Here is a 27,821-nt window from a genome sequence, read left to right on the forward strand (position 1 = left end):
GCGGCAGTGGCGGCGGCTGGAGCGGCGGCCGCGGCAGCAGGACTGGGGGCGGCGGCTGCTGCAGCCCGGAGCCCCATGGTGCGGGGCCGCGGCCAGGCCGCAGAAGGAGCCCGAAGCCTGGGCCGCCCCCGCTGACCGCGCGGGCCCGCTCTGCCCGGAGCCGCCGCCGCCCGTCGGGCCCCGCCGGGGCGCGGGCCGGCCCGCCATGGGGTCCCTGTTCCGGAGCGAGAGCATGTGCCTGGCGCAGCTCTTCCTGCAGTCGGGCACGGCCTACGAGTGCCTGAGCGCCCTGGGCGAGAAGGGCCTGGTCCAGTTCCGAGACGTGAGTGTCCCCCGGGGACTCGGGCCCCCTTTCTGCCGGCGCCCGGGCCGGGCCGCGCCGCCGCCTCTATTTCCCAGACGGGGAGGCTGAGGCTCCGGCCCCCGGCCGGAGTTGCCGCAGAGCGGGACCGAGCCCAGCGTCCCGCCTTCGCTGGGAACGCTCCGCGAGGGCTTCGGCAACTTTGGGGTGTGCCATCAGATGCTTCCGCGCCAGGCGCAGGGCTAAGTGGGAGAACAAATATGATAAGGCCTCTCGGAGCTCTTCTGGAACTTACGGGGGTGGTGGGGGACAAAGGTTGGAGAAAATAAGTCCATAAACAAGAAAATTGCTATGAAGAAAATAAAAGGGGGCTAGTATGAGGGTGGCTTGGCTGGCGGTGGTCAAGGTAGGCTTCTCGGAGGAGGGGACGTTTGGGCCAAGACCTGATGGGAAGGAGCTGTCCCCGGGAAGGTCTGGGCGAACGCGGTGCCGGATCAGCCCAGAGCCTGACTTGGCGGTGAGCCTGTGTAAGCTCCTCGAGGGAAGGGATCCTTGTCGGTTTCGTTCACTGATGTGGGCCGCTTGCCTGGTAGGGAGTGGGAGCCGTGTGGCCAACAAGTAACAATAAACACTTGCTTATGTATCTCTTTACTTGTTTATTGTTTGTCTCCACCAGGGGACTGCTAACCCCCAAGGGCAAGGGCCTTGCCGGACTTGCTCACTCCTGAGTCCTGCAGCCCTTGGCACTTCTGGGCCTTAATGGGCATCTGTTGAGTGAAGCCACAGGCTTTTATTGAGGGCTTGCTCTGTTCCAGATGCTGGGTTTGGTGCTGGGGACTGAGTGGCCCGCAAGGAGGACAAGGTCCCTGTGTTCTTGTTGCTCACTGCCTGGGAGGAGACAGATAATCACCCCGATTATGCAGTGTGTTCGGGAAGAACAGGGCGTGGAAGGGAGATTATTAAGCCGGACCTGGTACTGACTGATGGAACTGAAAGTCACTTAGGTGGACATGTCATTTCCTGGCCACAGCTCTCATCCCCTGGTTGTTTCTCTTCATCTTCTGGGGGGCGGGGCGGACTTCACTTGGAAAGGGAGTGCCCTCCCTGAGCTCTGATGTCAGTGATCCTGGGTTGGCACCCCGAGGCAATCACAGTCCAGAGAAAGCCCAGAGGGACAGGTGAGGAGGCTGCAGGGCAGGCCCCCATCTGTTCCCGGTTCCTGGAGCCACTCGGGCTCCAGCACCCGGCACCCACGGACCTGGCAGGGGCTGTGTGCAGCTGCGAGTAGCGCCTCAGAGGCTTAGGAAACAGTCACCGCAGAAACACGCTCCCTCCACGGGGGCAGGTGGAGCTGTTCCGTCCCGTTAGAGCTCGGGCCAGGAGGTGCGCCCGCTCGAATCTCAGAGGTTTGAACCGGTGCCCCAGTCACCACCCAGACTCCGGTTTCACTGCTGGCCTCAGCACTGGGATCCTTTGGAACGGACAATCAGTGAGGAAAAAGAGTGTGGTGTGTCTTTTGCTAGAAGGAAAATAAAACTGAAATGTTCAATGGTCTCCGTGGGGCGCTGGGTCCTCAGAGCCGGGTGAGAGGGGGGCAGGGGGGTGGTTGCCTTGTGTGATGGCAGCAGCAGCAGCAGCACACGTGTGCAGAACGTCCCATCGCACCTGGCGTTTCCCGCACTTTCCTGGCATTTTACTGACTTCAAGTTCACCCGATGGGGTCCCTGACCCCAGCCTTGCCTGGCTTGCATGGGCTGAATGATCTGCTTTTAAAAAAATCATCCTTCTAAGGGAAAGGAGGTGGGCTGTGGGCGTCTGCAGTGACAGTGGCGAGCTGTGGGCCCCAGTGAAGGGTGCCAGCCCCTCTCCCGGTGCCAGCCTGCAGCCCGAGGACAAGGACGGCTTTCCCTGCCGTCCCTCAGCTGCTGCCGCGGGGACTGGGGTGCAGACCAGTGAAAACTGCACCAGGGCTCCCCCCAACCCCCCCCCCCCGCCAGCTTTCCTGAGTTAACTGTTGGGCTTCAAGTGAAGCTGCTTCCTGTCCCTGGCCCCGAATGAGGGTTATGTCACCTCCCTAAAAAGGAAAGAGAAATAAATAAAACTTTGTCAAAGAAACCACCTACCGGGAGGAAGCAATGACTTCACCTAAGGTGGCAGTGGCGGCAGTGGCTGTCCACCCCACCACGTTGGTGGCAGGGCTGCAGACACGGGCCTCTCCATAAGGGTTCTGTTTGGAGAGCCACAGTGTCCACTTAGACTTACAGTGTTCGATAGGGAACAGAAAATGGGAACGGAGACGTGGTGTTGCTCGTGGCGGGGTGTGGTGCCTGGGCTTCCCCTTCACATGCCCAGCTTGGTGGGAACAGACGTGCCCGGAGCACCAGGGACCGGAAAGTGGTCTCTTCAGACAAGAGTGAGTTCCAGAAATGAATGTGACTGTGACAGACAGAAGTGAAATTGGAATTTTTAAAAAATCCTTCTTCTGGTTCAGTCTATAAAAAGACTGAACAAGAACTACACCTTTGGGCCCTGGCTGGTGTGGCTCAGCAGACTGAGCACCAGCCTGCAAACCAAAGGGTCGCCGGTTTGATTCCCAGTCAGGGCACATGCCTGGGTTGCAGGCCAGGTCCCCAGTAGGGGGCGTGTGAGAGGCAACCACACATGGGTATTTATTTCTCTTGCTCTCTTTCTCCCTCCCTTCTCCTCTGTCTAAAAATAGCAAAATAAAATAGAATAGAAAAAAAAAAGAACGAAACCTTTGGGGTAGATACTCTCATGTTTGGGCAGTTTCACACCAAGCTCTTGCCTCATTCTGTTTCTTGAGAGTGCCCACACAGGTGCTGCTTGAGCAAAAAACCCTTGCCCTGACTGCCTTCCGCACGAGTGAGTGCTGTCAAGTTTTCTGTTATGCAAGTAATACATGTGGAAGAGAACAATAAGATAATAATAATTTCTCTGATTCCAATACTTAGAAATAAACACTTAAACTTTTTGGTTAATATTGGTCAAACATGAATTTTTAAAAAAACTTTATTTATTTATTTTTAGAGAGAGGTGAAGGAGAGCGAGAGAGAGAGAGACATCCATGTGTGGTTGCCTCTCACGTGCGCCCCACTGGGGACCTGGCCTGCAACCCAGGCCTGTGCCTTGACTGGGAATCAAACCGGTGACCGTTTGATTCACAGGCCCACGCTCAATCCACTGAACTACACCAGCCAGGGCCAAACGTGATTTTTTAAATACTATTTTTAAATGCACATATATATTTATGTAATTGGAACCACACTGAAAATATCTTTTAATCTTTTTTAGACACAAATCATGGATACCTTCCTGACTTTATTAAGTATTTTTTTACACTGTTACTTACTGTTTTGAGCTTGGTGCGAGAAGTCAGGCTGAGGGAAGAGTGTGCGGGCGCAGTGACCGCCTGCGTCCCCGCGGGAGAAACTCTGGCCACTCGCCCCACCCCCACCCCCGCCCCCCGGGAACACGATGAAGCCAGTCCCAGGTGCGCACTTCCATTTACAGATTATTTCAGACAGTATCTCTCAAAGGTCAGGCCACGGAAAAATCACGACCATAACATCCTTATCACACCTAAAATTTTAAACTAATTTTTTTATAGAATCAAAGGCCTTAGTCACTTAAAACGCCATTTTTGACCAGGGCATCGTAGCCCGGCTGGTGGTGCGGGTGGCTGGAGCGTGTCCCGAAAGCCAGAATCCCTGGTCCGGGCGAGCTCGGGAGGCGGCCGATGGGTGGTGTCTCTCTCTGCCTCCCTCTCTCTAAAACCAGTAAATGCGTCCTCAGCGGAGGGTTAACAACAGTTAGAGTTTAAAAAAGTGCGTAAGTTACATGACTGAATCGTACTTGTTATACAGCTTCCCTGGTGTCTGTGATAGAATCCACGCATTTCGGCCGCGCAGGTCACTGAGTTTTAGAAGACCGACCGACCTGTGCGTCCGGCACCCCAGTGCACCCCCGTGTTCCCGGACAGCGGGCCGTTCCCCCAGCCCCAGGCAGCCGCTCCTGGGCCTGTCCTAGAGACGGAATCACGCCCAGTGCCCCTGTGTGCCCTCCTCTGCCGCCCTGTGTCAGAGCGTCGTCCCCGGCTGCTCTGCCGCTGAGCGCGCCCGTGGGTGCTCCGCGGGGTGAGGACTGCCTGCAATTCCTCGCATCCGTTTTCTCCTTCGAATCAGCTTCTCTCAGTGCCCGAGGTCGGTGTCTTCCAGACACACCCGTGTCCGTGTCCGTCGTTCTTTCCTTGGGCACATTTCTCCGCGGAGTAGCTCTGGGCCGGAGGGACCTCTGGGTGTGCTGGTAGCTGTTGCCGGGTCACTCTCCGGGCAGGGGGCGTCGGTTTGTGCCCCCGCTGAATGGTCCCTGAGGGTGGGCTCTTCTCTGGACCCTCGCCAGTAATACTGTATTTTTTAAAATCAATTCACTTTCTAAGTTTCGGAGCGTTCCAAGAAAATTTTTTTACTCTTTTCTCAGCTCAACCAGAATGTAAGTTCTTTCCAAAGGAAATTCGTTGGCGAGGTGAAGAGGTGTGAGGAGCTGGAGCGGATACTGGGTGAGTTTATTTTGATAACCTGAGTAACCGTTTTTATATGAGCAAACCCTGCTCGCATGAGGAAAACCAGAAAACACAGATGAAACAGGAAGGAAGGAAGGAACTGCCGTGTTCTGGCTCTTCAGAGGTAAACACTGTTACGTGGGCCGACGCTGCTTGTCCGTGCTTTTCACCGCTCACCCGTGCAGGGGAGGGCTTCCCCCCCGGGACGGCCAGGTGACGACTCTGTCGCCGGCGCTGCGGCGCCTTTCCCCGGCAGCGCACCCGCCCGCCCGTCCGCGTCGCCAGTGGCTGCACGCTGCGCCCTGATGCACGTGGCGTCGTCCGCCCGCCCGTCCATCCGACCCCTCGTAGTTGAGTGGGACCCGACAGCACCGTGTGCAGGTCCACGTGCAACTCAGCGTCCTGTCCGTGCGCAGAGGCGGCGGGCAGTGGCGGGCCGGCCGGATGACAGTGACTCCGTGTCCCCGGGTTCCCTCCTGAAGGTGTCAGGTCGCGGTCTCCTGGCTGTCGGCCCCCGAGTTATGCGGGGTTGCCGGAGGTGCCCCCGGCCTGTGCGCTTGGTTGGGGTCCTGGTCTTGGCTGACTGGTGGGCGTCAGAGTAGGGGTGGTCAGGCGGGCTCCCAAGGGTGTGGTCAGTGGGCTGGCTTTCCTGGGCCTGGAGCCACACCAGCCGGGGCCCGGACGGTGTCTCCAGCGTGACCAAAACGCTGTCCGTGTGGTTAGCAGTCCTGAGGCCCCGTCCTGAAGGCAGGTCACTGCTGACGGCCGTCTGACATCCTCAGTGCCTGATGGTGAAGGGGGGTGGACGGACGGGGGAGACAGGGTCCCGGCGAGGAAATGGGGCTTCTGCTCGGTCGCAGTGGGGACGGTGGCAGCCTGTCCCTGGGCTGCTGCGGCCCGGCCAGCTGTGTCCTTCCCCTGCCCTTCCCTCTGCACGTGCAGACACCGCTGCCACCCCAGGGTCCTCTAACTGGAGTGCTAGAAATGAAGAGAAAGCATCTGGGCAGCGTCTTCCCTGGGGAGAAGGTCGCAGCGGGCGGCCTGCGGGTCTGTTGGCACCGGCAGGGTTTTTGGGGCCTCTAGACTTGAGTCTTCAGGTGGCCCAGGGGAGGCGGGGTGCAGGCCGCGCTGGCCGGTGCGCCCATCGCTCGGTTGTGGGTCTGACGCGTGCACCTCTGTCTCCGCAGCGTACCTCGTCCAGGAGATCCACAGGGCCGACATTCCCCTTCCGGAGGGAGAGGCCAGCCCTCCGGCTCCGCCTCTTAAGCAGGTCCTAGAAATGCAGGTAACTTGCGTCCGCCACTGCCGTTTCCCGTCACTGTTCTCCGAGTGAGTCTGCTTATTTCCTCTCTCCTCACGGCGCCGCCGGGGGCTCCTCTGCCCTCCCTCTCAAGGCCGTGGAGTGCGCGCAGGCGAGCCCAGGGGCGCTGACCCTCAGTAACCTGCCGCCTGGGACGCACTCTCCCGGAACCGGTTTCCTTTCAGAGCTCGAGGCGCGGGCCCCTCTCCTGGCGGTCTTCGGCTCGGGCCGAGGAGAGCTGGCCATGAGGCCTGCTTCCTGGGCGGTCAGCGGGGGCTTCTCTGGGCTGCAGCAGGCCTCCCCCCCCCCCGGGCAAGGCGTGGTGGGGGGACGATGCTGTCCCCGTGTCCCTGAGCCTCCCCCTCGTGTTCAGAAGCCACGGGAGGCGAGGGTTGTTCCAGGGGGGCCACCCACGGAACTCCTGCCAGAGTCGAGGGTCTCGGGTGCTGGGGACACAGCGTCCCCCTGGGAGGACACCCACACCCGTGCCGTGAGTGACCCCTGAGGTTGAGTCCAGGCACCTGGTCGAGCATCACCCTGGCGGGAGCCGAGAGCCCCTGACAGCCCCTCCCAGAGGGTCTTCACTGGGTGACTCGGGCCGCCCCACTGCGGGCCACCCTGTCGGTCCACCCGGGAGGGCGCCACCGCATGCTTGGTGCTGAGTGGGCCCGAGGGAGGGCAGAACGCAGTCACGCCCGGGTCGGCCTGTGCGGAGGGCGGTGCCGTGGTCTCCGGCCCTTTCTGGCTCGGAGCACAGGCACGCGTGTGGTGCGTCCCCCGACCTGTCACTTGTCGGGTGCGCGAGTCCCTGGGGCCAGGCGTCTGTGTCTCGGGTCCCTGCCTCTGTTGTTTCTGTGCTTGCAAGTTGCTAAGAATGCTTTGCCCGCACCGCGGTATCTAAGAAGAGTTTTTATGCCCGATTCACGGTGAGTGCGGCTGTGTGCAAACTGTCAAGCTGGAGACAGGAGTACGTATGTTCATAGCAGAGGGCCTCAACCTGTGTGCTGCACTGCAAATAAAAGGACACGCGGCCCTGAAGCAGGAAGACGCGTGGTGAGGGAGAGGGGACGGGTGGGCACGGAGGGCCCCCCAAGCCCTAGGCACCCGCATCCCAGTCAGTGCAGCTCGAGGGGGCCTGGCCTCCGTGCGTGTCGTGTGCCCCCCACCCCGGCAGTCACCCGCCCTCACGTGGCGCAGCGGACGACGGCCCTTAGAGCCTGTCCCGCGCTTCCCGTCCCAGCTGCCGTAAAGTCCGGCCCCTCCGAGCCCCGCCGGGGCGGGCGGGAGGCCGTCAGGCCAGGCTCGGACTCCAGGAACCGCCTCTGCCTCGTTTCAGGAGCAGCTGCAGAAGCTCGAGGTGGAGCTGCGGGAGGTCACGAAGAACAAGGAGAAGCTGAGGAAGAACTTGCTGGAGCTGATCGAGTACACGCACATGCTGAGGGTGACCAAGACCTTCGTGAGACGCAACGTGGAGGTACGGGCGGCCCGCCCGCCTCTCCCATGGGGGTCTCCCTCCCGTCGGGCCCGGTTGTGCCCTCGGTTCCGGGCGACATGCTGCCGCTGCCCAGAGGGGCTCTGGTCTGGGCTGTGCTTCCAGCCGGACGTAGCTCCGTCTTTCCCCGGGTCGGTTGCTGTTAGCAGTTACAGCGCCTCCTCTGGGTAAAATGCTTTAGTTTACAATTGAGGAAAATCTTTTCATGATCGTGAGGAAAAATTGAATGGAGGAAGTTCAGTTCTAAAATCGCTTTTATTTCCAAATTGCTAAGAGTGAAGGAGATAAGAAAACCTGATTTAGGAGGATAAAGAACAGCCTACGTTGTATTCCTGCATTCACCTGAGCATCAGAGAGGAGTACATCTCTTCCGAACTTAGTTTCATGTCAAAAAATTACCTTGGATTAGGGGATGGCAAAAATTGTAACTCTACTCTTTTAAAAAAGAATTTATTTTTAGGCAGAGGGGCAGGGAGGGAGAAAGAGAGGGACAGAAGCATCCATGTGTGGTTGCCTCTCACACGCCCCCTCCTGGGGACCTGGCCCATAACCCAGGCATGTGCCCTGACTGGGAATCGAACCGGCGACCCTTTGGTTCGCAGGCCGGCTCTCAGTCCACTGAGCCACGCCAGGCAGGGCTACGACTGTCCTTTCATGTAAAGCAGCTCGCAGATGAGGGATGCAGAAGTTCTCCTCCTCCTCCTCGGTCAGCGCCGAGTGCCGTGTCTGGGTCGCCGAGGGGCCGAGCACCCAGGTCTGAGCAGGCGGTGACGGCCCCGCGCTCTCATTTGGAAGCGTGACACGCACACTCACGTTTCCCGGGACACACTGGGCTCCCGCTCTCGTTGCAGTTTGAACCCACTTACGAGGAGTTCCCCCCCTTGGACAGCGACTCCTTGTTGGACTACAGCTCTATGCAGAGGCTGGGAGCGAAGCTGGGGTAGGTGACGCCTGGGCGTCGGGGGGCCTCGGGCGCACTCTGCCAGGTTGGTGCTGGGTGCGAGGGCGCCTTCGGAGGCCGGGGCTCGAGGGGGAGAAGGCGGGGCTTGTCGAAGAGAGCGCGTGTGTCTGGGCCTGCGGCGAAGGGCCTGCGCGGCGAGCTTTCAGCCGCCAACGGGTGTGTGTGTGGCGGGTGCTGCCGCTGCGGGCACAGTGAGCTGGGAGGAAGGGCGCTTGTGCCGGCGTGACCCCCGCGACCCCAAGCCGCCGGGTCCCTGCGGCGGCGGCAGGGCCTGCTCTGCGTGGCGGGGACGCAGGCTGAACCGAGCCGGTTCACACGTGACCCAGACTCGAAGCGCCTCTCGCTCCTCCGGAGAGAGTGGATTTCTGCGTGCGTTAGGTGCCTGAGAGCCCACCGCCCACGGGAGTCATCTCACATCAGTTTCTCCGCGAGGCTTCTGCGTTGTTTGTTTGTTCACTGTGCGCCTGATGAGAATCTAAGCCCCAGGCCTGAGTGAATTCTCAGCTGTGGCTGTAAGTCCTCCATGCAGACTTCCCCCACCCAGCCTGGAAACGAGTGTCCTTGTAGGCTCCTCTGCAAGGAGGTGGATTTTTTCCTCGTCCCTCCGTGCACTGAAGGCGTAGCCCTCTGGGGGTCCCCGCCTCAGAAGGGAGAGGGTGGGGGGTCAGTGTCTTCTCCCCTGTGCACACCCGTTGCCCGACGCCCGTCTCCCACGCCAGGTGGGAGCTCCAGGCCAGTGTGAGGCATCGGGGTGGCCGCGAGGTGCCGTCGCTTTGATTTCTTAGAACTTCTCTAACCCGAGGCTCAGCTCTGCAGGGGGAAGGAAGTGTCAACAGCTCTTGATCCCGCGTTTTGGATACTGGGCGGCTGGCGGCCTTCCGCGTCTCTGCCGTGCCGGCCGAAACGGACGTCCTCGTCGTGTCCCGAGTGTGTTTGATGCGAGTCCCCTGCTCCCCGCTGACCGCCGCCTGCCCACCCACGTTGTCCCCCAGCTTCGTGTCCGGCCTGATCAGCCAAGGGAAAGTGGAGGCGTTCGAAAGGATGCTGTGGAGGGCCTGCAAGGGGTACACCATCGTGACCTGCGCGGAGTTGGACGAGCCCCTCGAGGACCCCGAGACGGTGAGTTTGGTTTCTCTGTGGGGCGTCCGTCTGTAAGGGCAGTCAGGCTCCGTCACTCACGGTCGTTCTGATCCGTGAATTCCCTGCAAACGCCGCGCCGCTGCCGTGCCCTGGGGCCACGGCGAGGTGCCCGCCAGCCTCTGGCCCCAGCGTTTCGTCCAGCCGGCAGCACGGGACGAAACTTTGTTTCTGCGTTTGTTTGTGAAGATGCTTTAGTAGATACTGTCAGTTCGTTGACCTTGATCTCAGCTAACAGCACCGTCCCTTACGTGTGGACGAAGCTCATCTGCCCTCCCTGCGCTCAGGGACACGGGCCGGCACCTGAGCGCTGCCCGGGGGGCCGCGTCAGCAGCACCGGCGCCCACCGAGAGCACGAGCGTGGGAGGACCTTGCGCCGCGTGCGTCCTGATAAGGACGTTTTCTTACAGCTCGAGGTGAACCAGGAAGTCACCTTGTCCACGTGCGCGTTGGGCGACTCGCGATTTTTGTCGCCCTGCACGTCTGCAAGTGACCAAAAAAAAAAACAACACCGCATTACGAGTGTCGGTTTGGGGGTGAGGGGCGGTGTTGGCGGTGACCTTGCCGTCGCGGGACCCGCGGTGCCGAGGGCTGGAGGTCAGGTCGAGTGGTGACCGAGTTTGCGCTGCTGGCAGAGCCCTCACGGCTGTGGCCGCAGAAGTGACCGTTGTCCTGCTCGCTCCGCAGGGAGAAGTCACGAAGTGGCACGTGTTCCTGATTTCCTTCTGGGGAGAGCAGATCGGCCACAAGGTCAAGAAGATATGTGACTGGTAAGGAGAAGCCGTGCTCGCTTCCCTTTATTCCTTTGTGTCCAGCAGGGGGCGCTGGTTCTCCCCGAGGGTGCCCCCGTCGGAGGAGAGATGCGGGGGTCCAGGGGCTCCTGGGTCTCGTCAGGGGACGTCGCCACTGTCACCCCACGTTTTCAAATACTTAGTTTGTCCTCTCTCTTGCCAGGACAGCACTTAAAGTAACTTCAAAGTGGAGATCACGTTAGTAACATTGTCAGATTGCGGGTTTTTTCCCCTTTTTTGAAATCAAGACTTAAGACCCCATTGGAAGAAGAATCAAACTGTTGTATCTCGTGCCTCCCCATTGCCCTTGGCTGCACGGAGACTTCGTGGGGTTGTGGTTTCTCTCCTCTCCCACACGGGGCGGCTTGCTCCCGCGCACCGGGGGCGGCGGGGGCGGGGTGGTGGGGGAGGCACGTGGGCTCCGTCCCACCTGGGCAGCCGCGGGCGGGTCACCACGTCGCCGTGTCCTCAGCGGTGAAAACGGCGGGGAGGGGGCGCAGCTCCCCTCGGGGACACAGGAGCCTGCCTGTGACTCGCTCTTGCCAGCGACTGGGAGAGCAGGCGAAGCCAAGCGGACGCGCAGGAGAGGGCGTGTCGCCTTCTCGTCCGCGGGGACCCTGCAGGCGGCCGCCTTGTCCCTCGGGCGCGAGGGAGGGGCTCGGCTTTGTTTTCGATCCCGCGTCCTGGAGCTCGATGCCCAGTCGCCGGGCCGTGGAAGGCGTTCGGGCGTCACGTGGGCAAACCGGCGGTGGTTTTGTGGACAGCCGCTTGTCTGAGCGCGCGGCAGAAACACTGCCCCGGCTCAGCGGCCCATGGTGCCACGGACGTCCCCGCTGGGGGTCAGGCGGGGGGCGGGGCTAATTTTAGGAGTCAGAACTTACAGGGAAGCATTAAGGCGGGTGGGGTGGCTGCAGTGTGGGCGGCGGGCCCAGCCCTGCGTGCCCCCCCCACCCGTGTCCTGGCGTCACGCGGCCCCGAGACTGGTGGCGCTGTGAGGTGGGGGAGGGGCTCACTGCAGCACACGGCCCGGCGGTGCTGGTTCACCAGCGCCTCTGTCTCCCCTTGACTTCTCTTTTTCAAAGGTGACAGGTGTCGCGTGTTATCTTTGTGTTTCCGTCTCAAACCCGTGTGAAGGTTCCCACCCGGGGAGGGTGGCGCGTGTCTGGAGGTTGGAACTGGGCGTGATGTCGGGAGCCGTCCCGGCCAGGGAGACCCGGCCCCGCGGGACGTGTGCCTGCCTGGGTTCTGCCTTCCAGCTACCACTGCCACGTGTACCCCTACCCGAGCACGGCCGCGGAGCGCCAGGAGATCCAGGAGGGGCTGAGCACCCGCATCCAGGACCTCTACACCGTGAGTGGGCCGCCGCTGCCGCCGCCGCCTCGGCCGGAGCTGCCCCACGCGTGCCCACACGCTTCCTGCCTTCCCGGGCGCGTTTCGGCGGGGGCCACTCAGGCGTTTTAGGAAGACTGGAAGGTCACTCACCTGCCCCCTCTTTGTGGCGGCTCTGTCCCAGCAGCCTGTTCGAAACCTAGAGAGCGCCAGGCTTTGCAACGAAAGCCCACCTTTGTGGGGCCCGGAGGGGGGGATCTCTCCGTCGGGGGGCACAGATGAGCCCGTTTCAAGTGTGGCTCTTGTTTCCCGGGTCTGCTGATGGCGGAGGGGCTCTCGGTTGCAGGGAGCTGGCGGTGATCTGCTTAGGCCAGAGGGCACTCCTGGCAGGACAGGGCGGGAGATGGGGGCCCACCGGGTTGGCGGGGAGCCGGGCCGAGGTGGGGAACGGGCGGGGACCCGGGGGCTCGGCACCCGGCCGGGCCGAGCTGCTGCCGCAGCCACCAGGCCCTCTGGCCTCTCCCGTGGCCCTGGGGCCGTGTCCCTGAGAGGCCACTCCAGGAGGTCAGACGGGCCACACTCAGGTGTTCCCCCTGCCCCCGGGTGGTGCTGGGCCCTGGGAGGAGAGGCAGGAGCTACCCCACCCCCCCACGGGTGTCTCCAGGGCCGGTGGGCGCCTGGCAGACACTGCAGGTCACCCGCTCCGCTGAGCGCCCGCCGCTGTCCTCACCCAGGTGCTCCACAAGACCGAGGACTACCTAAGGCAAGTGCTGTGCAAGGCCGCCGAGTCGGTCTACCCCCGCGCCATCCAGGTGAAGAAGATGAAGGCCATCTACCACATGCTGAACATGTGCAGCTTCGACGTGACCAACAAGTGCCTCATCGCCGAGGTCTGGTGTCCCGAGGCCGACCTGCAGGGCCTGCGCCGGGCGCTCGAGGACGGGTCGGTAAGGCCGTCCCACCGGGCCCCGCTGCGCTCGCCCGCTGGGCGGTCAGACCTGCGAGTGTGGAGAGAGAGAGAGACCGCGTTTCTCGGGGCCACGGGGGCGCCCGGGCCTCTTCCTGGGGTTGGGCTGCCCGAGCGCCCGCCGTTCCAGGCGTGTGTGAGTGGGGTTCTCGCCTTGGTCTTCCGAGCGAGGGGCGCAGTCCCGCCCCTCCCCCCCCCCCCGTGGGAACGTCAGAAAATGCGGCGGCCATGCCGCAGCGGCACCGCCCATGCCCCCACCCAGTGACGGCCAGCGCTTTAGTCCCAGGGTGTCTGTGCGGCTCTTCATCCCGGACAAGCAGACACGAATGGGTGATTTTTCTTTCCTTTTCTCACAAGAGGTCACGTGTTATGTATACTGCTCTTTTCACTTAATGAAACTTCCCTATTTTTAAAAAGGTTTTATTTACTTAGTTTTAGAGAGAGGGGGAGGGAGGGAGAAAGAGAGGAAGAGAGACATCAGTGTGTGAGAGAGAAACTCTGATTGGTTGCCTCTCGTGTGCGCCCCCTCCAGGGGCTGAACCCGCAACCCAGGCCCCTGACCTGGGAATCGAACCAGCGACCTCTCGCTTCGCGGGACAATGCCCAACCAACCGTGCCACACCGCCCGGGGCAAACTTTTCTGTTTTTGAAAATAACTATTTAATATTCCGCTGCCTGAGTCTGTTCCCGCAGGGCCCCGCCGGACCCGCGGCGGCGGGCGTCCGAGCTGGTCGGCAGGGCTCCTGGAGAGTAAGTCTCTTCTCCTTCTCTCCCTGCTCACGCGGAAGAGAGAGAGTGGTGCCGCGATCCCCTCGTTCATGAACACCATCCCGACGAGGGAGACGCCGCCCACGCTGATCCGCACCAACAAGTTCACCGAGGGCTTCCAGAACATCGTGGACGCCTACGGCGTGGGCAGCTACCGGGAGGTGAACCCAGGTTGGGCGTCCGAATGCGCGCGTCTGAGCACGGGCCCGTCGGGCCGCGGCCGGGCGGGCGCTGCGCGGGGGCCGGGCGGAGGGGAGCGCCCCGCCTGGCCCGGGTCAGCAGTCCCCGCCCCCCCGCAGCGCTCTTCACCATCGTCACGTTCCCCTTCCTCTTCGCCGTGATGTTCGGGGACTTCGGGCACGGCTTCGTGATGTTCCTGTTCGCCCTCCTGCTGGTGCTGAACGAGGACCACCCGCGGCTGACGCAGTCCCAGGAGGTAAAGGGGCAGCGCCGCCGCTCGCCCGTCCGCCTCCGGGGTGGGGGGGGGGGGCGTGAGTGCCGATGCCCTTCTGTTGCACCGAGCGGGCGAGCGAGAGCTGGCTCTCCAGGGCTGCTCGGTGGCTGGCCGTGACCGTGACCCGGCTGACCCAGACGTCAGAGGCGTGGGCGGGTCCTCTCGGTGTGACGGGGGCGCCTGTGGCGTTGCCTGGTTTCGGGAGCCCCGAGGGCGGGGGTGGAGAGGAGCGGGCGGCCGAGGTCTGGGCTGGACGCACCTCCCCCCGCCGCCGCGTCCCCGGCTCAGCCCCCGCCGCGCCCCACAGATCACACGCATGTTTTTCAACGGCCGCTACATCCTCCTGCTGATGGGGCTGTTCTCCGTGTACACGGGCCTCATCTACAACGACTGCTTCTCCAAGTCCGTCAACCTCTTCGGCTCCGGCTGGAACGTGTCCGCCATGTACAGCGCCGGCCACACGGCCGCCGAGCGCGGCAGGATGGCGCTCTGGAAGTACGGGTCCCCTCGCCGCACGGGGGTCCCCTCGCCGCACGGGGGTCGGGGAGCAGACGCCTTGGCCCGGGTTCCGTCCTCCTCCTCCTCCTGCTCACTTGCTTTCTGTTGCAGCGACAGCGTGGTCAAGCACAGCCGGGTCTTGCAGTTGGACCCCAGCGTCCCCGGCGTGTTCCAAGGCCCTTACCCCCTCGGCATCGACCCCGTGAGTGCACGCTTCCCCGCCGTCCCCCCCCCCGCCCCCGCCCCGTGCACGAGGTGCTGGCCACCGCGGTGGTTTCTCTCTCACCGTCCCTCAAGGGTCACAGGCTTCGTCTCTTCTCTCGGCATCCTCCTCCAGTCACAGGTTGCAGGCAGTGTTGCTGGGTGCTGGTTTCAGGGGTGCGGCCGGCACGGCGGCGGGACAGTCGTCCGCATCACACAGGGGTCCCCGACGTCTCCGGTGCCCGCCCGGCACCGCACGGGTTTCAGTCTGACTGTAAAACGGCACGGCAGCCGCGGGGCCCGCGGGCAGATCCACGGCGCGGGGAGGGGGGCTTTCTGTGCGGGGAGGGTCTGGGTCTGGTGAGAAGCAACCCCTCCAACCCTGGCTGACGGGCCCCAGACGCCCCCGGCCGCCCCCCGCTCCTGGGCCTCGTGCCGGTCACACGTGTGCCCTTCCGGAGCGTCTGCGAGGACACGCAGACACACGCAACAGGCGTTCTCGTTCTCCCCGCTTTCCCCGGGAGCCGGCCCCGTGCCCAACTCTAAAATTGAGCTCCACGCCCACGGGGAGTGCCGGCCGCACACCGGGCTCAGCCACGCGGGCCAGCCGGCCGGCCCCCTCTCGGCCCGTCCCAGCCTGGCCTCGCTCTCCGAAATCCCGGTCCCGCTTCGAAGCGATGAGTCTGCCCGCCCTTTTTCCTTTTCTTTCTGCAGTTAAACTTTAAGACACACTTACGGGACAGTGTATCGAACGTGTCCCCGCCCAGGGTCAGAGACCCCAGGACCCGCCTCACCACCCCCCCACCCCCAGCTGCCCGCAGAGGGGACGCTCCCGCCCCCTGGGCTCCGGGTGCGCGTCCTCTCCCTCTCCTCCCCGGTGTCCCATCCTGGACGCGCCCCTAAACGCAGCCCCGCATCCTCGTCATCCCGGGAGCTCGAGTTGACAATGGAACTGCTGTGCGGCAGCCTGTGGCCCGGGGCCGGGACAGCGGTGCCTCTCAGACTGGAGGGTGGAGAGGAGTGGCCGCCTTGACCTCAGCCCGGAGCCCGCCCGCCCCTGCACCCCCGCACCCCCACCCCGGCGCCGCGAGCCCCGGGCGTGGGGCGCGGGAAGGGCGTCACAGCCTGCTGGGTCTGTCTGTCTTGTCTGCAGATCTGGAACTTGGCCACGAATCGCCTCACTTTCCTGAACTCGTTCAAGATGAAAATGTCTGTGATTTTAGGGATTATCCACATGACCTTTGGAGTCGTCCTGGGAATATTTAACCACTTGTGAGTACAGGCTGTGTAAAAGCAGCGTTTCTGAGCCTAGCTGGGCGTTCGCGGTTTTGCCCCTGGAGTGGGGCCTGCACAGGCCGGGGGCAGCCGGTGGTGGAGTCGTGCTGCGCGGTTCTGGTTGGCGACACAGGGTGTTGGCTGTTCCCTCGGCTCCTTCGTGCAGCGGGTGTCCCTGCGCACAGAGCACGTGCCCGGCGGCGTGCGGGCCGCCGGGGGCCAGGCAGGGAGGGCAGGAGACGAGGCACTTACACGTCCGAGTGACGGGGGCAGCGTGTGGTCCTGTGCGTTCAGAGACTTGACTTTTCTCGTTTCACCATTTTTTTTAATTAGAAAACTGTTTGTCTGTGAGAGCTGGTGTAGTGAGAGAAAGGGGTCGTGTCTTTTTTTCTCTGACCGGACCTGGCGGTGTCTGCTCTCGAGATGCCCCTGAGTCACTGGCGTGGGGCTCCGGGCGGATGTCGGGGGGCTGAGGTGGGCTTCCTCGCGGGAAATTGACTGTCTGTCTCAGTCCCGCCTTCTCTGCGGGTTGACGGGCTCCTCTGTTTCCAGGCACTTCAGGAAGAAGTTCAACATCTACTTGGTCTCCATCCCAGAGCTGCTCTTCCTGCTCTGCATCTTTGGGTACCTCATCTTCATGATCTTCTACAAGTGGCTGGCCTACTCCGCGGAGACCTCCAGGGCCGCCCCCAGCATCCTGATTGAGTTCATCAACATGTTCCTGTTCCCGGGAAGTGCGACGAGCGGGCTGTACTCGGGCCAGGTGAGGGGTCCCCCCCCACCCCGAGCCGATGGGCAGCCCTGCCGCAGCCTTTTCTGTGGCCGGCGGACGAGGGCCGGTGCTCTCCCTGGGCCGCCCGGCACCCGGGGCTCTGCGCCTCCCTGTGGCGTCCCAGGAGGACACCAGCCTGCTCCGGACGCTGTGCTGGGGGCGCTGGGTGGACAGCGGGACCCAGACCCGCTGCCGCATGGGAGCCGTCAGAACATGTCACTGGGGGATCCCCGAGGGCGGCCTCCATTTGTCCTGTGTCTTTGAAATCAGTCTCTGACCGAGGCTGGTCACCAGGGCATCGGCCTCTGGGCCACAGCACGGCGGTCCGCTCCGGGGCTTCTCGTCACCGTGCGTCTGTGTGGTGCCGCCCATGCGCAGCGCGGTGCGGCCGGTGGCCGAGAGCCTGGGCTCCGAGGCCTGCCTGCCTGCCTGCCTGCCTGCCCCAGCCCTGCTGCGCCCCGGGCCCTGGTCCCCGGTCCCCTCGTCGGTGAAGTGGCCGTGGAATCCAGACCCACTTGTTCAGAGCGTGGAGTTGGTGCGTCGGAGCCCTCAGCAGAGTGCCCGGCCCCGAGTGCATGGGAGGGGCCGGGAGGGCGTGCCGTCCTGGTCTCGGAGCCACCACGAGGGCCTCAGCACCCTGCCTGCGGGACGGCCCTCTCCGCCGTCACTGCCACACCCCGGTGCTCCTGAGCCGGGTGGCGCCTGGGTTTGCAGTCGTGCCGACCCGGCACGTTGGGTCCGCTGACTGGTGCGTGCAGCCGAGAGGCCGAGCTGGATGAGGCTCCACGCAGCCGACTGCGGCCCCGCGGGGCGCTGCCGCCGGGCACCCTCTGTGAACGGCTCGAGCTTTTCCCTCTTGCTGGTGTTTCTCTCGGTGAGGATTCTAGGACTGTGTTTTGGCACTGTTTTCGGAGCCTTTGCAGAGCGACACAGCCTAGGCAGACACAGCAGAGCTCAGTGGGGCGTGGGTGCTGGGGGCAGGGAGGCCGGGCAGGGACGCCTCTCTCCAGCCCGCGCCGCCCTCGGGGGTCAGCCTTCCTTCCTGCCCTTTCCTGACGCCCTCGGCCTCCCCCTCCCGGGGCGGGTGGCGTCTTCTGGGTGGCTCAGGCCCCGGACGCGCACCTGCTCTGCCTGCCCGTGCAGCTCATGACCCGACCCGGATGTGGTTCTGCCCACGGCCCCCATGGCCCCCACTCCCATCGGCATTTCAGGGCGAGGGTGCTGGTCACGCAGGACGGGAGCTCGCACACGGATGCTGCCGCCTGTGGCCGAGGGGGGTGCAGGGCTCTGGGAACCCGTGTTTGTTGGGAGGGCCCCAGACAGGGCCGAGCAGGGGACAGCGCCCCCTCTGGTGGCCCGTTCAGCACCCGCCTCCCGACCCTCCGGCCCACCCCCACCGCGGTGCCTGTGCCAGCGTGCGTCTGCCTCGCTCCTGAGTTACTTTCAGACAACTGCGAGACCTCTGCCGTTCTAAGGAAATGTTTTTAGTTTCCTGAATGCCATTTCCGTATTTTTCACGTGTGAGAGTTCGCGCTCTTGAAATAGTCACTATAGTTATAAAAAAAAACCCCGAACCAAGGATATAGAAAAATGTGCAGCTTCTCTTGTGTTTCCCCCCGACGGTGTTTCCAGAAATAACACCTGGCAGTACTAGCTCGAGTTTGACTCTTCAGCGTTTCCCCGCAGCTTCCTTCCTGGTCCAAACGAAAGCCCATCTGCGGTTCTCAGCAGGGTCGGCCGCCCGCCGGCACCGGGACCCCGCTGTGGGTTCAGGACACCGCCCGCCGGCCCGTGGGGTCCGGCTCCCGCCGGCTCCCGCTCCTTGTTGGTACACAGACGGGCATTCCGTGCGTTCGCCGCCGCTGCGGTCGCGAGCGCCGCAGACACCGTGGCTCGTGCGCGTGCCGCCGCTGACCCCCTCCTCCTGCGCCCCCAGGAGCACGTCCAGAGGCTGCTGCTGGCCATCACCGCGCTGTCCGTGCCGGTCCTCTTCTTGGGGAAGCCCCTGTTCCTGTTCTGGCTGCACAACGGGCGCAGCTGCTTCGGGGTCAGCAGGGTGAGTGCTCGGCCGGGCGCGCGTCCGTGGACACGGCGCGGGGTCTCCCTTGGCTACGGAAGGTTTGGGGAAGAAAACACCTTTCGGGGGTCCCCGGCCTCTCGTTCAAAAGCCAGAGCTTCCCCGATTTAGACCTGGGGCTGCCTGTTCTGCAGACGAGACACCCCCGGAGCCGGAGCCGGAGCCGGAGTGTCTGGGCGCGGAGACAGGCCCCGCCACGGGGGCCGGACCCGCCGGCGGTTCAGATGGAGTCCTGCCGGTCAAAACGTCTTATTCTCCTTCTTGCCTCTTATTTTTTTCCCCTCAAAAGTAATTTTATTCATATAAAAATATATAATTTAATTACAGAAATTGTGGGAAAACGTTGAAAGTAATGCCCTTAAGTTTTACTGCTGAATTATGAGCCACGTTAAGTTTCTTTCTAGACTTAGGCGTTTATTTTCTCATTTTATCCCCTTTTAAAAAATTGTGGTAAAACACACACAACACATCTTCTTTCTTGAGCGTGCTCAAGCGTGCACAATCAGGGGCACAAGGCACACTCACGCAGTGGTGCAGCCACCCCCTGCCACCCTCCGTCTCCAGGGAGACCCTCTTCCCAAACAAAACTCCGTCCCCACGAAACACTCACCCTGGTCCCCCTTCCCCCGCCCCAGCGACCGCCCTTCTGCCGCCCAGCTCTGGGGGTGTCTAGTGTGGCCACTCCCGGCACCCTGCCTGTCTGCGGTGGGCCTCCCCCCGCCCCCGCCCCCGGGCAGAGTGGCCTCCAGGGCCTTCTGCGCAGCAGCCTGTGCCAGAGGCTCCTCCCCACCCCAGGCCGACCATGCTCCGCCGGGCACTGCCCGCCCTTTGTTCACGGTCCGCCCACCAGCGGACACTCGGGGTGTGTGTACCTGCTGGCGGTTGTGAACAACGCTGCTGGCAACACGGGCGTATGAGCATGTCTTTGGGGCCTGCACCCGGATGTGGGAGCGCTGGGTCGGGCTCTGGCTCCGGGCTCACTGTTGGAGGAGCCGCCGCCCGGGGTCCCCCTGCAGCAGCAGCGCCTGGGGTCCCGTCCCTCCATGCCTTCACTGACACGTGCTCTTTAAAAAAATGTTGGTTTTGCATTTTTTATCTTTCCTTCCTTGTGCTTTTTTACATAGTAGTCATTGTGACGGGTGTGACGTGCTCACTGTCCTTTGAAGAACGAATGTTTCACCCCCGAAGAGACGGAAGTCGCTCAGACCAGGGAGGGGGCTCCACCTGGGGCCGGTGTCGCCGGGGCTCCGGCCGGCGGCGCCGACCGTGTCTCTGTGTGTTTGCCGGCAGGGCGGCTACACGCTCGTGCGGAAGGACAGCGAGGAGGAGGTGTCCCTGCTGGGAAGCCAGGACGTGGAGGAGGGCGGCGGCCGGCTGGATGACGGGTGCAGGGCCGTGACTGGCGAGGAGGTAAGGCGTCCCGGGCCCGCGGGGGTGCGGACCCGCCCGAGCTCTCCGTGGGGGGGCAGCCGCCACCTCGAGAGCGGAGGTGCGAGTCTCCCACGGAACAGCGCGGAGGCCGCGGGTGGTGTCTGCTGGCGGGGTGCAGGTGTGCTGGTGGTCTGGGAAGGTGTCTGCGGACCGAAGGACGACACAGGCGCGGGGTGGACCGAGAGGGACTTCATTCCATGGTGGGGGTTCCTCACGGGAGGCGGGTCGGCGCAGACAGGTGACCCGGCCGCTCGCTTGGACGAGCCCCGCTCCCCGGGCTATTTGACAGGGTGACTCGGGTGCTGACGACACACGACGCAGGGACAGGACGCAGTGTGCACCGCGGGCCGCACCGCCGGGGGCCTCACGATGGTGATTGTTGTGACCAGTGCTGCCAGCAGCTGGTCGTGCCGTTCTGGCCGTCAAGGACAAAAGTGGTCTTGGCGGCACGGTGTGGGACACGGGTGGCCGTCAGCTGGGGGCTCTGGGACGCTTTCCCGGGAGGCGAGGTGGGCCGCAGCAGGACACGTCAGTGAGGTGGCACGCGGACCCGGAGGTGGGGCCCGCCCTGTCCGGTCGGCCGCTGTCGGGGTGGCGAGCCCGGGGCGGGGGGAGCACGTCGCAGTGTCGCGCCCCGGCAATTCACCTGAACTTGCTAACCAGCGTTCCCGCGACACGCCTCAATGAGCAGGTAAAGCGGAAGCGAAACAACCGTTGCTCGCGGTTCCCAGATGCTCGTCTGGCCTCACAGTTGTCATCATCATACGTCAGGTTTCGGTTTCACTTCCGTCGTGTCCGCTTCTCGGTGGGATTTGTGGTGGTAACGCTGCAGCGGCGGTTACCTGGTGACCGACCACAGGTGCCACGGACGCTCCTTCCCAAAGACACTCATCCAGGCAGACCTGCCTTGTGGCCGTGAGACGGGGCCCAGTGCACGCTGGCTGCCGTCGGGGCGGAGCCCCGCGGCCCCGGGGTGGTTGGTCGGTGGACCCCGATTCCGGGAGGCCTGGGGTGGTGTGTCTGTGCAGATCCGCTTCCTGTGCTGCAGCCGGGCGGCTCCGTGACGTTGGAGCCGTGGCCACAGCTGGCTCTGGACTTCTTTTCTTTCTTTAAGTTATGCGACCAGCATTTTTTTCTTTCTCTTTTTTTTTTAATTAAAGATTTTACTTATTTATTTTTAGATAGAGGGGAAGGGAGGGAGAGAAACATTGATGGGAGAAAGAAACATCTCATATGCGCCCTGACTGAGGATTGAACCCACAACCCAGGCCTGTGTCCTGACCGGGAATCGAACTGGTGACCCTTTGTTCTGTGGGGTGACACCAAGCCCACTGAGCCACACCGGCCAGGCTGTGCTGGGCTCATTTTCTTCAGTCTTTCAGAGAGAAGAGCACTCTTAATCGCTCACGACTGTCAGGGAGACTCATGAGGAAGCTGGGCTTGGCCTGGCTAGGGTCACTGCAACAGCAGAAGTTAATGTCTCACAATTCTGGGGGCTGGGCGTCCAAGATCAGGGTGTCGTCAGGGTCGGCTTCTCCCGAGGCCGTTCTCCTCAGCTTGCAGGTGGCTGCCTTCCCCACGTCCTCGCTCAGTCTTTCTCTGGGCGCACCTGGGGCCGCTCGCTCTTCCCACGAGGCCCCCGGGCTTTCTGATGAGGGCCCGGGCCACGTGACCTCACGTAACCCTCATTCACTCCTCCTAAGCCCTGTTCTCCAAACACGGTCACCTTGGGACTTACTCAGAGTGAAGTTTGGGGAGCAGGGTTCAGCCCGTCACTGCTGTGGCTGGGGGTACAGGGCTAGACGGAGAGGAAGCGGTTCCCCCCAAAGAAGAGAGGCCCAGAGCCGGGCAGACGGGACCCAGACTGTGCCGCTCCGGTGTGTGGAAATTCTCGGAAACTCCTTTGGCTCGCCAAGGGAGATGGAACCAAGTTTCTTGTCATCGACGTTTTGTCACGTTTAATCGGTGGTGATTTAGTGTTTCGTTTGAGACAGTGGGTTAATTCCGAGGAACATGACCGGGAGCGTGTCCCCGAGTCCTCGCAAGCACGCGTGTGGTGTGGCACGCGGATGCTGACCGTGCCATGTTCTCTCTCCCGCAGTTCAATTTCGGGGAGATACTGATGACGCAGGCGATCCACTCCATCGAGTACTGCCTGGGCTGCATCTCCAACACCGCGTCCTACCTGCGCCTCTGGGCCCTCAGCCTGGCTCACGCACGTAAGTGTCGCCCCCGCACCGCAGCCGGCTCCCCGGGACGCTTTCAGGTTGCGAGGGAAGCCCAGCGCCATCTGTCCGATCCGATGCGTGTTGTTGGGTCTTAGCTACTGAGCATGCGGAGCCCCGGGGTGGCCGTCGGGCCTCGGGCTGCTGTGCAACCCCAGAGCCAGGAGGGCCTGGGGAGGCCTGGGGCCTGCGGCACTGGCACTGTTGCCCTCTCTGTCGTCACCACCATTGTTCGTGTCGTCGCTGGTACTTTATTGTCCAGTCCCAGCTTCCCAAGTAGGAGCGTGCGTTTCTCCCAGGCAGGCCCTAAAGCTGTGCCAGCCAGTGGTTCTGGTGACAGGCGGTCCTCCCTGTGCATGGCTAGGATGACCCTCAGCCACATCACACGCGTGCCCCACGGCAGCTGGTCTCCACAGTGCAGAGTCCCGGCTTCACTGCCGGGTCACCGCACACACACACACACACACACACGTGCACTCCGTGACCAGTGCCCAGTCCCTCGGTCCTGGCAGAGCCTGCCGGGGACCGGTCGGTCCCTCTGCCTGTTCCGCGTTCACACGCAGACAGCAAAGCACGTGGTGGCTCTCCTCCCTGCGCCACAGCGGCAGGCCCAGGCGGCACTTTCCGGAATGGGGGCCGAGTGAGGGACCTGGCCGGCAGAGGGCAGTCAGGGGCAGCCACCTGCCCGCGCTGTGTCGGGGGCCAGCTCACCCGGGTTCCACGAGGAGAAGGCACAGCGTTCAAACCACCCTGGATGCGTGTTTTTCTTTTTTGGTAAAAGAAGGGAATTTAATACTCAATGTTTCCTATGTTTTAAAAGTAGATCTATTATTTTTCATTTTTTATGCATTTATAAACTGACAATAAAGCATTTTTAATGATCTGACAAAAATTCTCCAAGCCACGGGGACGAGGGGATGGTTTCCGCTGATCACTGAGCCTGCTTTGGGTGGAGCCTGCCCGTGCCGGTGAGAACTGGTGATAGGGAGGGTTTACGTTTATTCTCGTCACACTGATGTTTTTATGAGCACGGCCGAAAGTCTGGGATTTCGTGGCTGGAAGGGACCTGGTCTGTCGTCTTCATTTTGCAGAGGAAGACACGGAAGCCCAGTGAGGGTGGGTGCCGACGCAGGGACACCGGGTCGGTCACTGGTGCCACAGCCAGGACCGGACGCCCGGCTTCCTCCCTCCCGGCCCAGGGCTGCGCTGGGACAGAGCCGACCCCACCCCGGTTTGGCGCGAGAGCTCTCACTGGGAGGCCGGCTTCCCGTGTCCCTGGCCTGCCTGTCCCCCTCCGTGTTGGAGACGGTTCACACGAGCAGCGGGTCACGCGTGTGTTCTGGTGGAGGCGGGCGCGGTCAGTTCGCCCACGGCGGCTGGGACTCGCCGGAGGAAACCCCGTCCCGCGAGCCGACCGCGGAGGCTCGCCGAGTGGGAACGGCAGCTGACTGTGCGCGATGCTTCCTCCGCAGAGCTGTCCGACGTCCTGTGGGCCATGCTGATGCGCGTGGGCCTCCGGGTGGACACCACCTACGGGGTCCTGCTGCTGCTGCCCGTCATCGCGCTCTTCGCGGTTCTGACCGTCTTCATCCTTCTGGTCATGGAAGGGCTGTCTGCATTCCTGCACGCCATACGCCTGCACTGGTGAGCGGGGGACGGGGCGCAGGAACCAGTGTTCGCAGCACCCTGGCTCCTCCCCCCGACACGTGCACAGGAAGCCCACACACACTTCTGTGCTTGATTCAGGCTGATTCTTCCTCACATTGGGATCGGCGTGTTCAGATCCCCTGAGTTACCCCTGGGCTGTGTTTCCGAATCGTTACCACTGGCGAGTAAAAGCAAGTTAATGCTTGCCAAGTAATTATGAATAGTCATATTTTCCGTTCACTCTGGGCCTGACAGATTGCTTTATCTTGTAAAATACTTCACACCTATTTCTTAATGTTCCACAGTGTATGTCAGGTTACCTGTCTGCATATCCAGTTACGAAGGCGGGGAGAGAGGACCGTAGTGTAGGGTGTGGGGTGGCGTGTGTGTCAGCGTTTCTGGTGCGCTCTGAGAAAGCCCAGGTGGGGTGGGTGTGCAGTTAAGTTTCATCTGAGTGCAAATAATTCCTGCCCAGAGCACGTGTGGAACGGAGCGGTTTCAGTGCAAGAACTTTTTTTTTCTTAAGCTTAGTAAAATTTGCTTTAGGAAATGTTATTTGCAACGTTTCTTTAACACGTGGAATTTTTTTTTCTTTTAGGGTAGAATTTCAGAACAAATTCTACGTTGGTGCAGGCATCAAATTCGTCCCTTTTTCGTTCAGACGCCTTTCATGGAAGTTCAACGACGAGGGGGCGTGATCACTTGGCCGCACCCGGCCAGCTCTCAGAGTGACAGAGAATTATCATGTTGTAGAAATTCACTTAGGTCAGATTCACGATGGGGAAAATTCTGTCTTCATTGATTGCCTTATGATATAGCCAAATAATTCTGTAAGATATACCTCTTCCTCATGTTAAATATTTTGTAAATTTGATCAATTTTAGATACGTAAATCTATTTCAGTTTTTATGATGAACAAATATAAGTTAATGCCAACAGTTATGCTAAAGTTATTTTTTAAAATACAGACTTGGGGGAGAGAAGTCCATGCCAAATGGCTAACTGAAAATGGTCTTAGATACTTAATTCCTTTTCACCTTATTAAAAAAAAGAAAAAAAACAGAGTTATTCTGTCACCTGAAGTCAGATAATATTTTCCAACAGCTGAAGTTGAGTCTAGTTTTTTAAAAATGTTAATGACGGATAATCAAGACACGTTATTCTGCTTGACTGAAAGTATATGAACCTTTTTTTATTGTATGCTGTCCAGAATTACGAGTAGGAGATGGTTTCTACAACTTTGTCTTGTTTTATAATTGGGGAAACGGGGTAACAGAACCTGCAACACGTGGTTACCCTACCTGTGTGTATATTTAAAGACCTCTCGCCCTGTTGTCCCTCCATCAAACCAGTGACGATGATTGTGTGTGTGTTCGGAAAGAAACCGTACACGGCGCCTCGCAGCGCAGTGTGCCTGGCGGAGGCGCGGCACAGGCAGGGTCGGACGCAAGTGACCCATGCAACTGGACCCGAAGGGGTTTATGCTGCGTGAGGGAAGGGTAAAAAGCAGTCTTCTGTGTATTTTTATAACAAAATATACGTTAAGATATTTTACCACAGAGAGATTGGAACCTACCCTTGAGCACAATGCATTGATAGTTCTTTTCCTTTCAGACTAAGTCTAAAGAAAGGTCTGATGAAGGCATTTAGAGTTAATTGGAACTTTAAACTAATTGTTAAACTAAACTTTAAAGCTAATTGTTAGCCATTAACTTGGAGTCTTTAGTTTAAGTTCACCTGCCCCCTTGACATTTAGTTTTACGTGAATGTCAGTCCCGTCGAACGTTCCGATCTGTCGTCTTGTGAATTATGCTCATTTTTCATATTCTGTTGTAACTGATTTTAGATAATTATTTTCAAAAAGAAATCTGCAGTATTTCCGAGTTCTCACATTTTCTGTGACGCGCACAAAGGCCTGTTCGCCGCCGTCCTCCCTTGCCCTGGCTGGCGGGCGAGCGTGGCGTTCTCGTCACAGGCCGACGCGATGCTGGCGCTGGACTCAAGCGTCTCCCTTCGGCGATCTCAAGGCCCGTGTGCTGAGGGGCGTGACCCGAACGTCACGACACAGCTGTGACTCTGACATTAAACTTTTTAAAATGTAGTACAGATCCTACGCTGTTCCTCCATGAGGTATTACCCAGAGCCATCTGGAATTCCTGGGTCTTGTCCTTGACGTTAAAATAGCAAACACAAAAGGGTCCCGATGAAACTCCGGAAAGCGATTCTGCTCTCCGAGTTCCCCCAGAAAGTTGGACAGTTTTGGGGGTGAGTATGGAATCAAAATAATGCCGTCCAGGATCAAACTTGTCCCTCACGGGTGGTCATTTTTTGATTACTTTACTCCAAGGGTCTGTTGTAATAAAATGGTGGCGGATTCACCCCAGGAAAGTCACGATTTCTGGGGAACTACTAGCTAACGAGGAAACGCAAGACGTGCGGCACCTGCAGGCATGCGCCCTGGCCCCATGGCTGCTCGTCTTGGGGGCCACTTTTACATTCTAATGAACACCCATCCCAGGGGGTAGAATGGAGAGCATAGGGTCATTTTTTCAATCAAAACCGTAGAATGTAATTATAGTAAACATTAATAGTCCTCACAGAACTCTAGAAATATGGTTTAATGGTGTCTTTTAGGCACCAGGGGAAATTTTACTTCCTGATAACAGCTCTTGGTTCCAGGGACCTGTTTGCAGAGCAGTCGCTTTGTTCTGCGTGTAAGCCTTTGGTAGGACTGTCGTGTTACAGTCCTCAGCACAGACTTGATTCTCTCGACAGCAGATCTCAAGAGGAGCGCCGGTCATTGTTAGATGATGCCAAATACGCTTGCTTCCCTAAAGAGAAGTGTCACGGCGACCACTCCTCCAGTCCTCATTCTCTGTGTGGACGGAGTCCTAAAAACCCAGGGGACTCCTTCAGGGAAGTAGGCTCTGGCTTCATCCCGCAAGGTGACTTCGTCACGCCCGTTAAGAAGCGCAAAGGTGTCTGGTCAGGTCCCTGAGCCCTGCGGCCTTTCCGGTCATTGTGGGTACGGCTTTGAAAAGACACCTTTCACCGAGTGCCCCTCTGCCCTCACTGCTGGAATGGGCATTTTAGAGCAACATTCTAGTCTCAGGTTTCAACCTGTAACAGTTTAAGAAGTTCATAGCAGATAGCATAGGTAGCTCTTACGGACATTTTAGAATCTTGTTCATTTTGGAAAACCACACACACACAAAATAACTTCAACAACTGTTCTTCAGTCTGCATTTGAAAACAATAAAATTTCTTGGTTAAAATTTTAAAGCCAGGTTTGCTTGCATGTCATCTGGTATATTTCCAGCAAGATTATTGAGAAATCTTACTTCAAGATAACGAAAATAAGGCAGTTCCGAGCGATAATTTCCTGATAGCCAGGCCGTTGATGCTGAGCTTTGATTTATCATGTTAAGAAATACCTAGAACTTGCCACGTATTTCCTACAGGGAAAACGGACATCTAGGGGCTCAACTCTCTGCGGAGGGAACACCACTGAGCAAGTCCAAGCTCCCCACATGCATGCAAGGACAAATTTGCATCTTCCTATCAGTATTGAACTTCTTTTTACTGGTGAACAATAAATACATCTATATTTTTAAAA

At 60.4% G+C, this 27,821-nt stretch overlaps 1 protein-coding gene across 1 annotated transcript; it reads left to right on the plus strand.

The window, feature by feature from the left end:
- On the plus strand, positions 1-27,821 carry ATP6V0A2 (ATPase H+ transporting V0 subunit a2). Its single transcript, XM_045844810.1, has 20 exons — positions 1-322; positions 4,799-4,877; positions 6,068-6,165; positions 7,517-7,654; positions 8,524-8,612; positions 9,626-9,752; positions 10,458-10,540; positions 11,818-11,911; positions 12,625-12,837; positions 13,646-13,796; positions 13,925-14,061; positions 14,387-14,574; positions 14,689-14,779; positions 15,932-16,050; positions 16,606-16,816; positions 18,762-18,881; positions 20,193-20,312; positions 22,435-22,552; positions 24,031-24,202; positions 24,804-27,821. Exons 1-20 carry the CDS (start codon positions 206-208, stop codon positions 24,901-24,903), a joined length of 2,565 nt encoding a protein of 854 aa, XP_045700766.1. The 5' UTR covers positions 1-205; the 3' UTR covers positions 24,904-27,821.

This window comes from Phyllostomus hastatus, unplaced genomic scaffold (genome assembly GCF_019186645.2).
Source record: "Phyllostomus hastatus isolate PE091 unplaced genomic scaffold, TTU_PhHast_1.1 phas_contig_1162, whole genome shotgun sequence".
Lineage (NCBI taxonomy): Eukaryota > Metazoa > Chordata > Mammalia > Chiroptera > Phyllostomidae > Phyllostomus > Phyllostomus hastatus.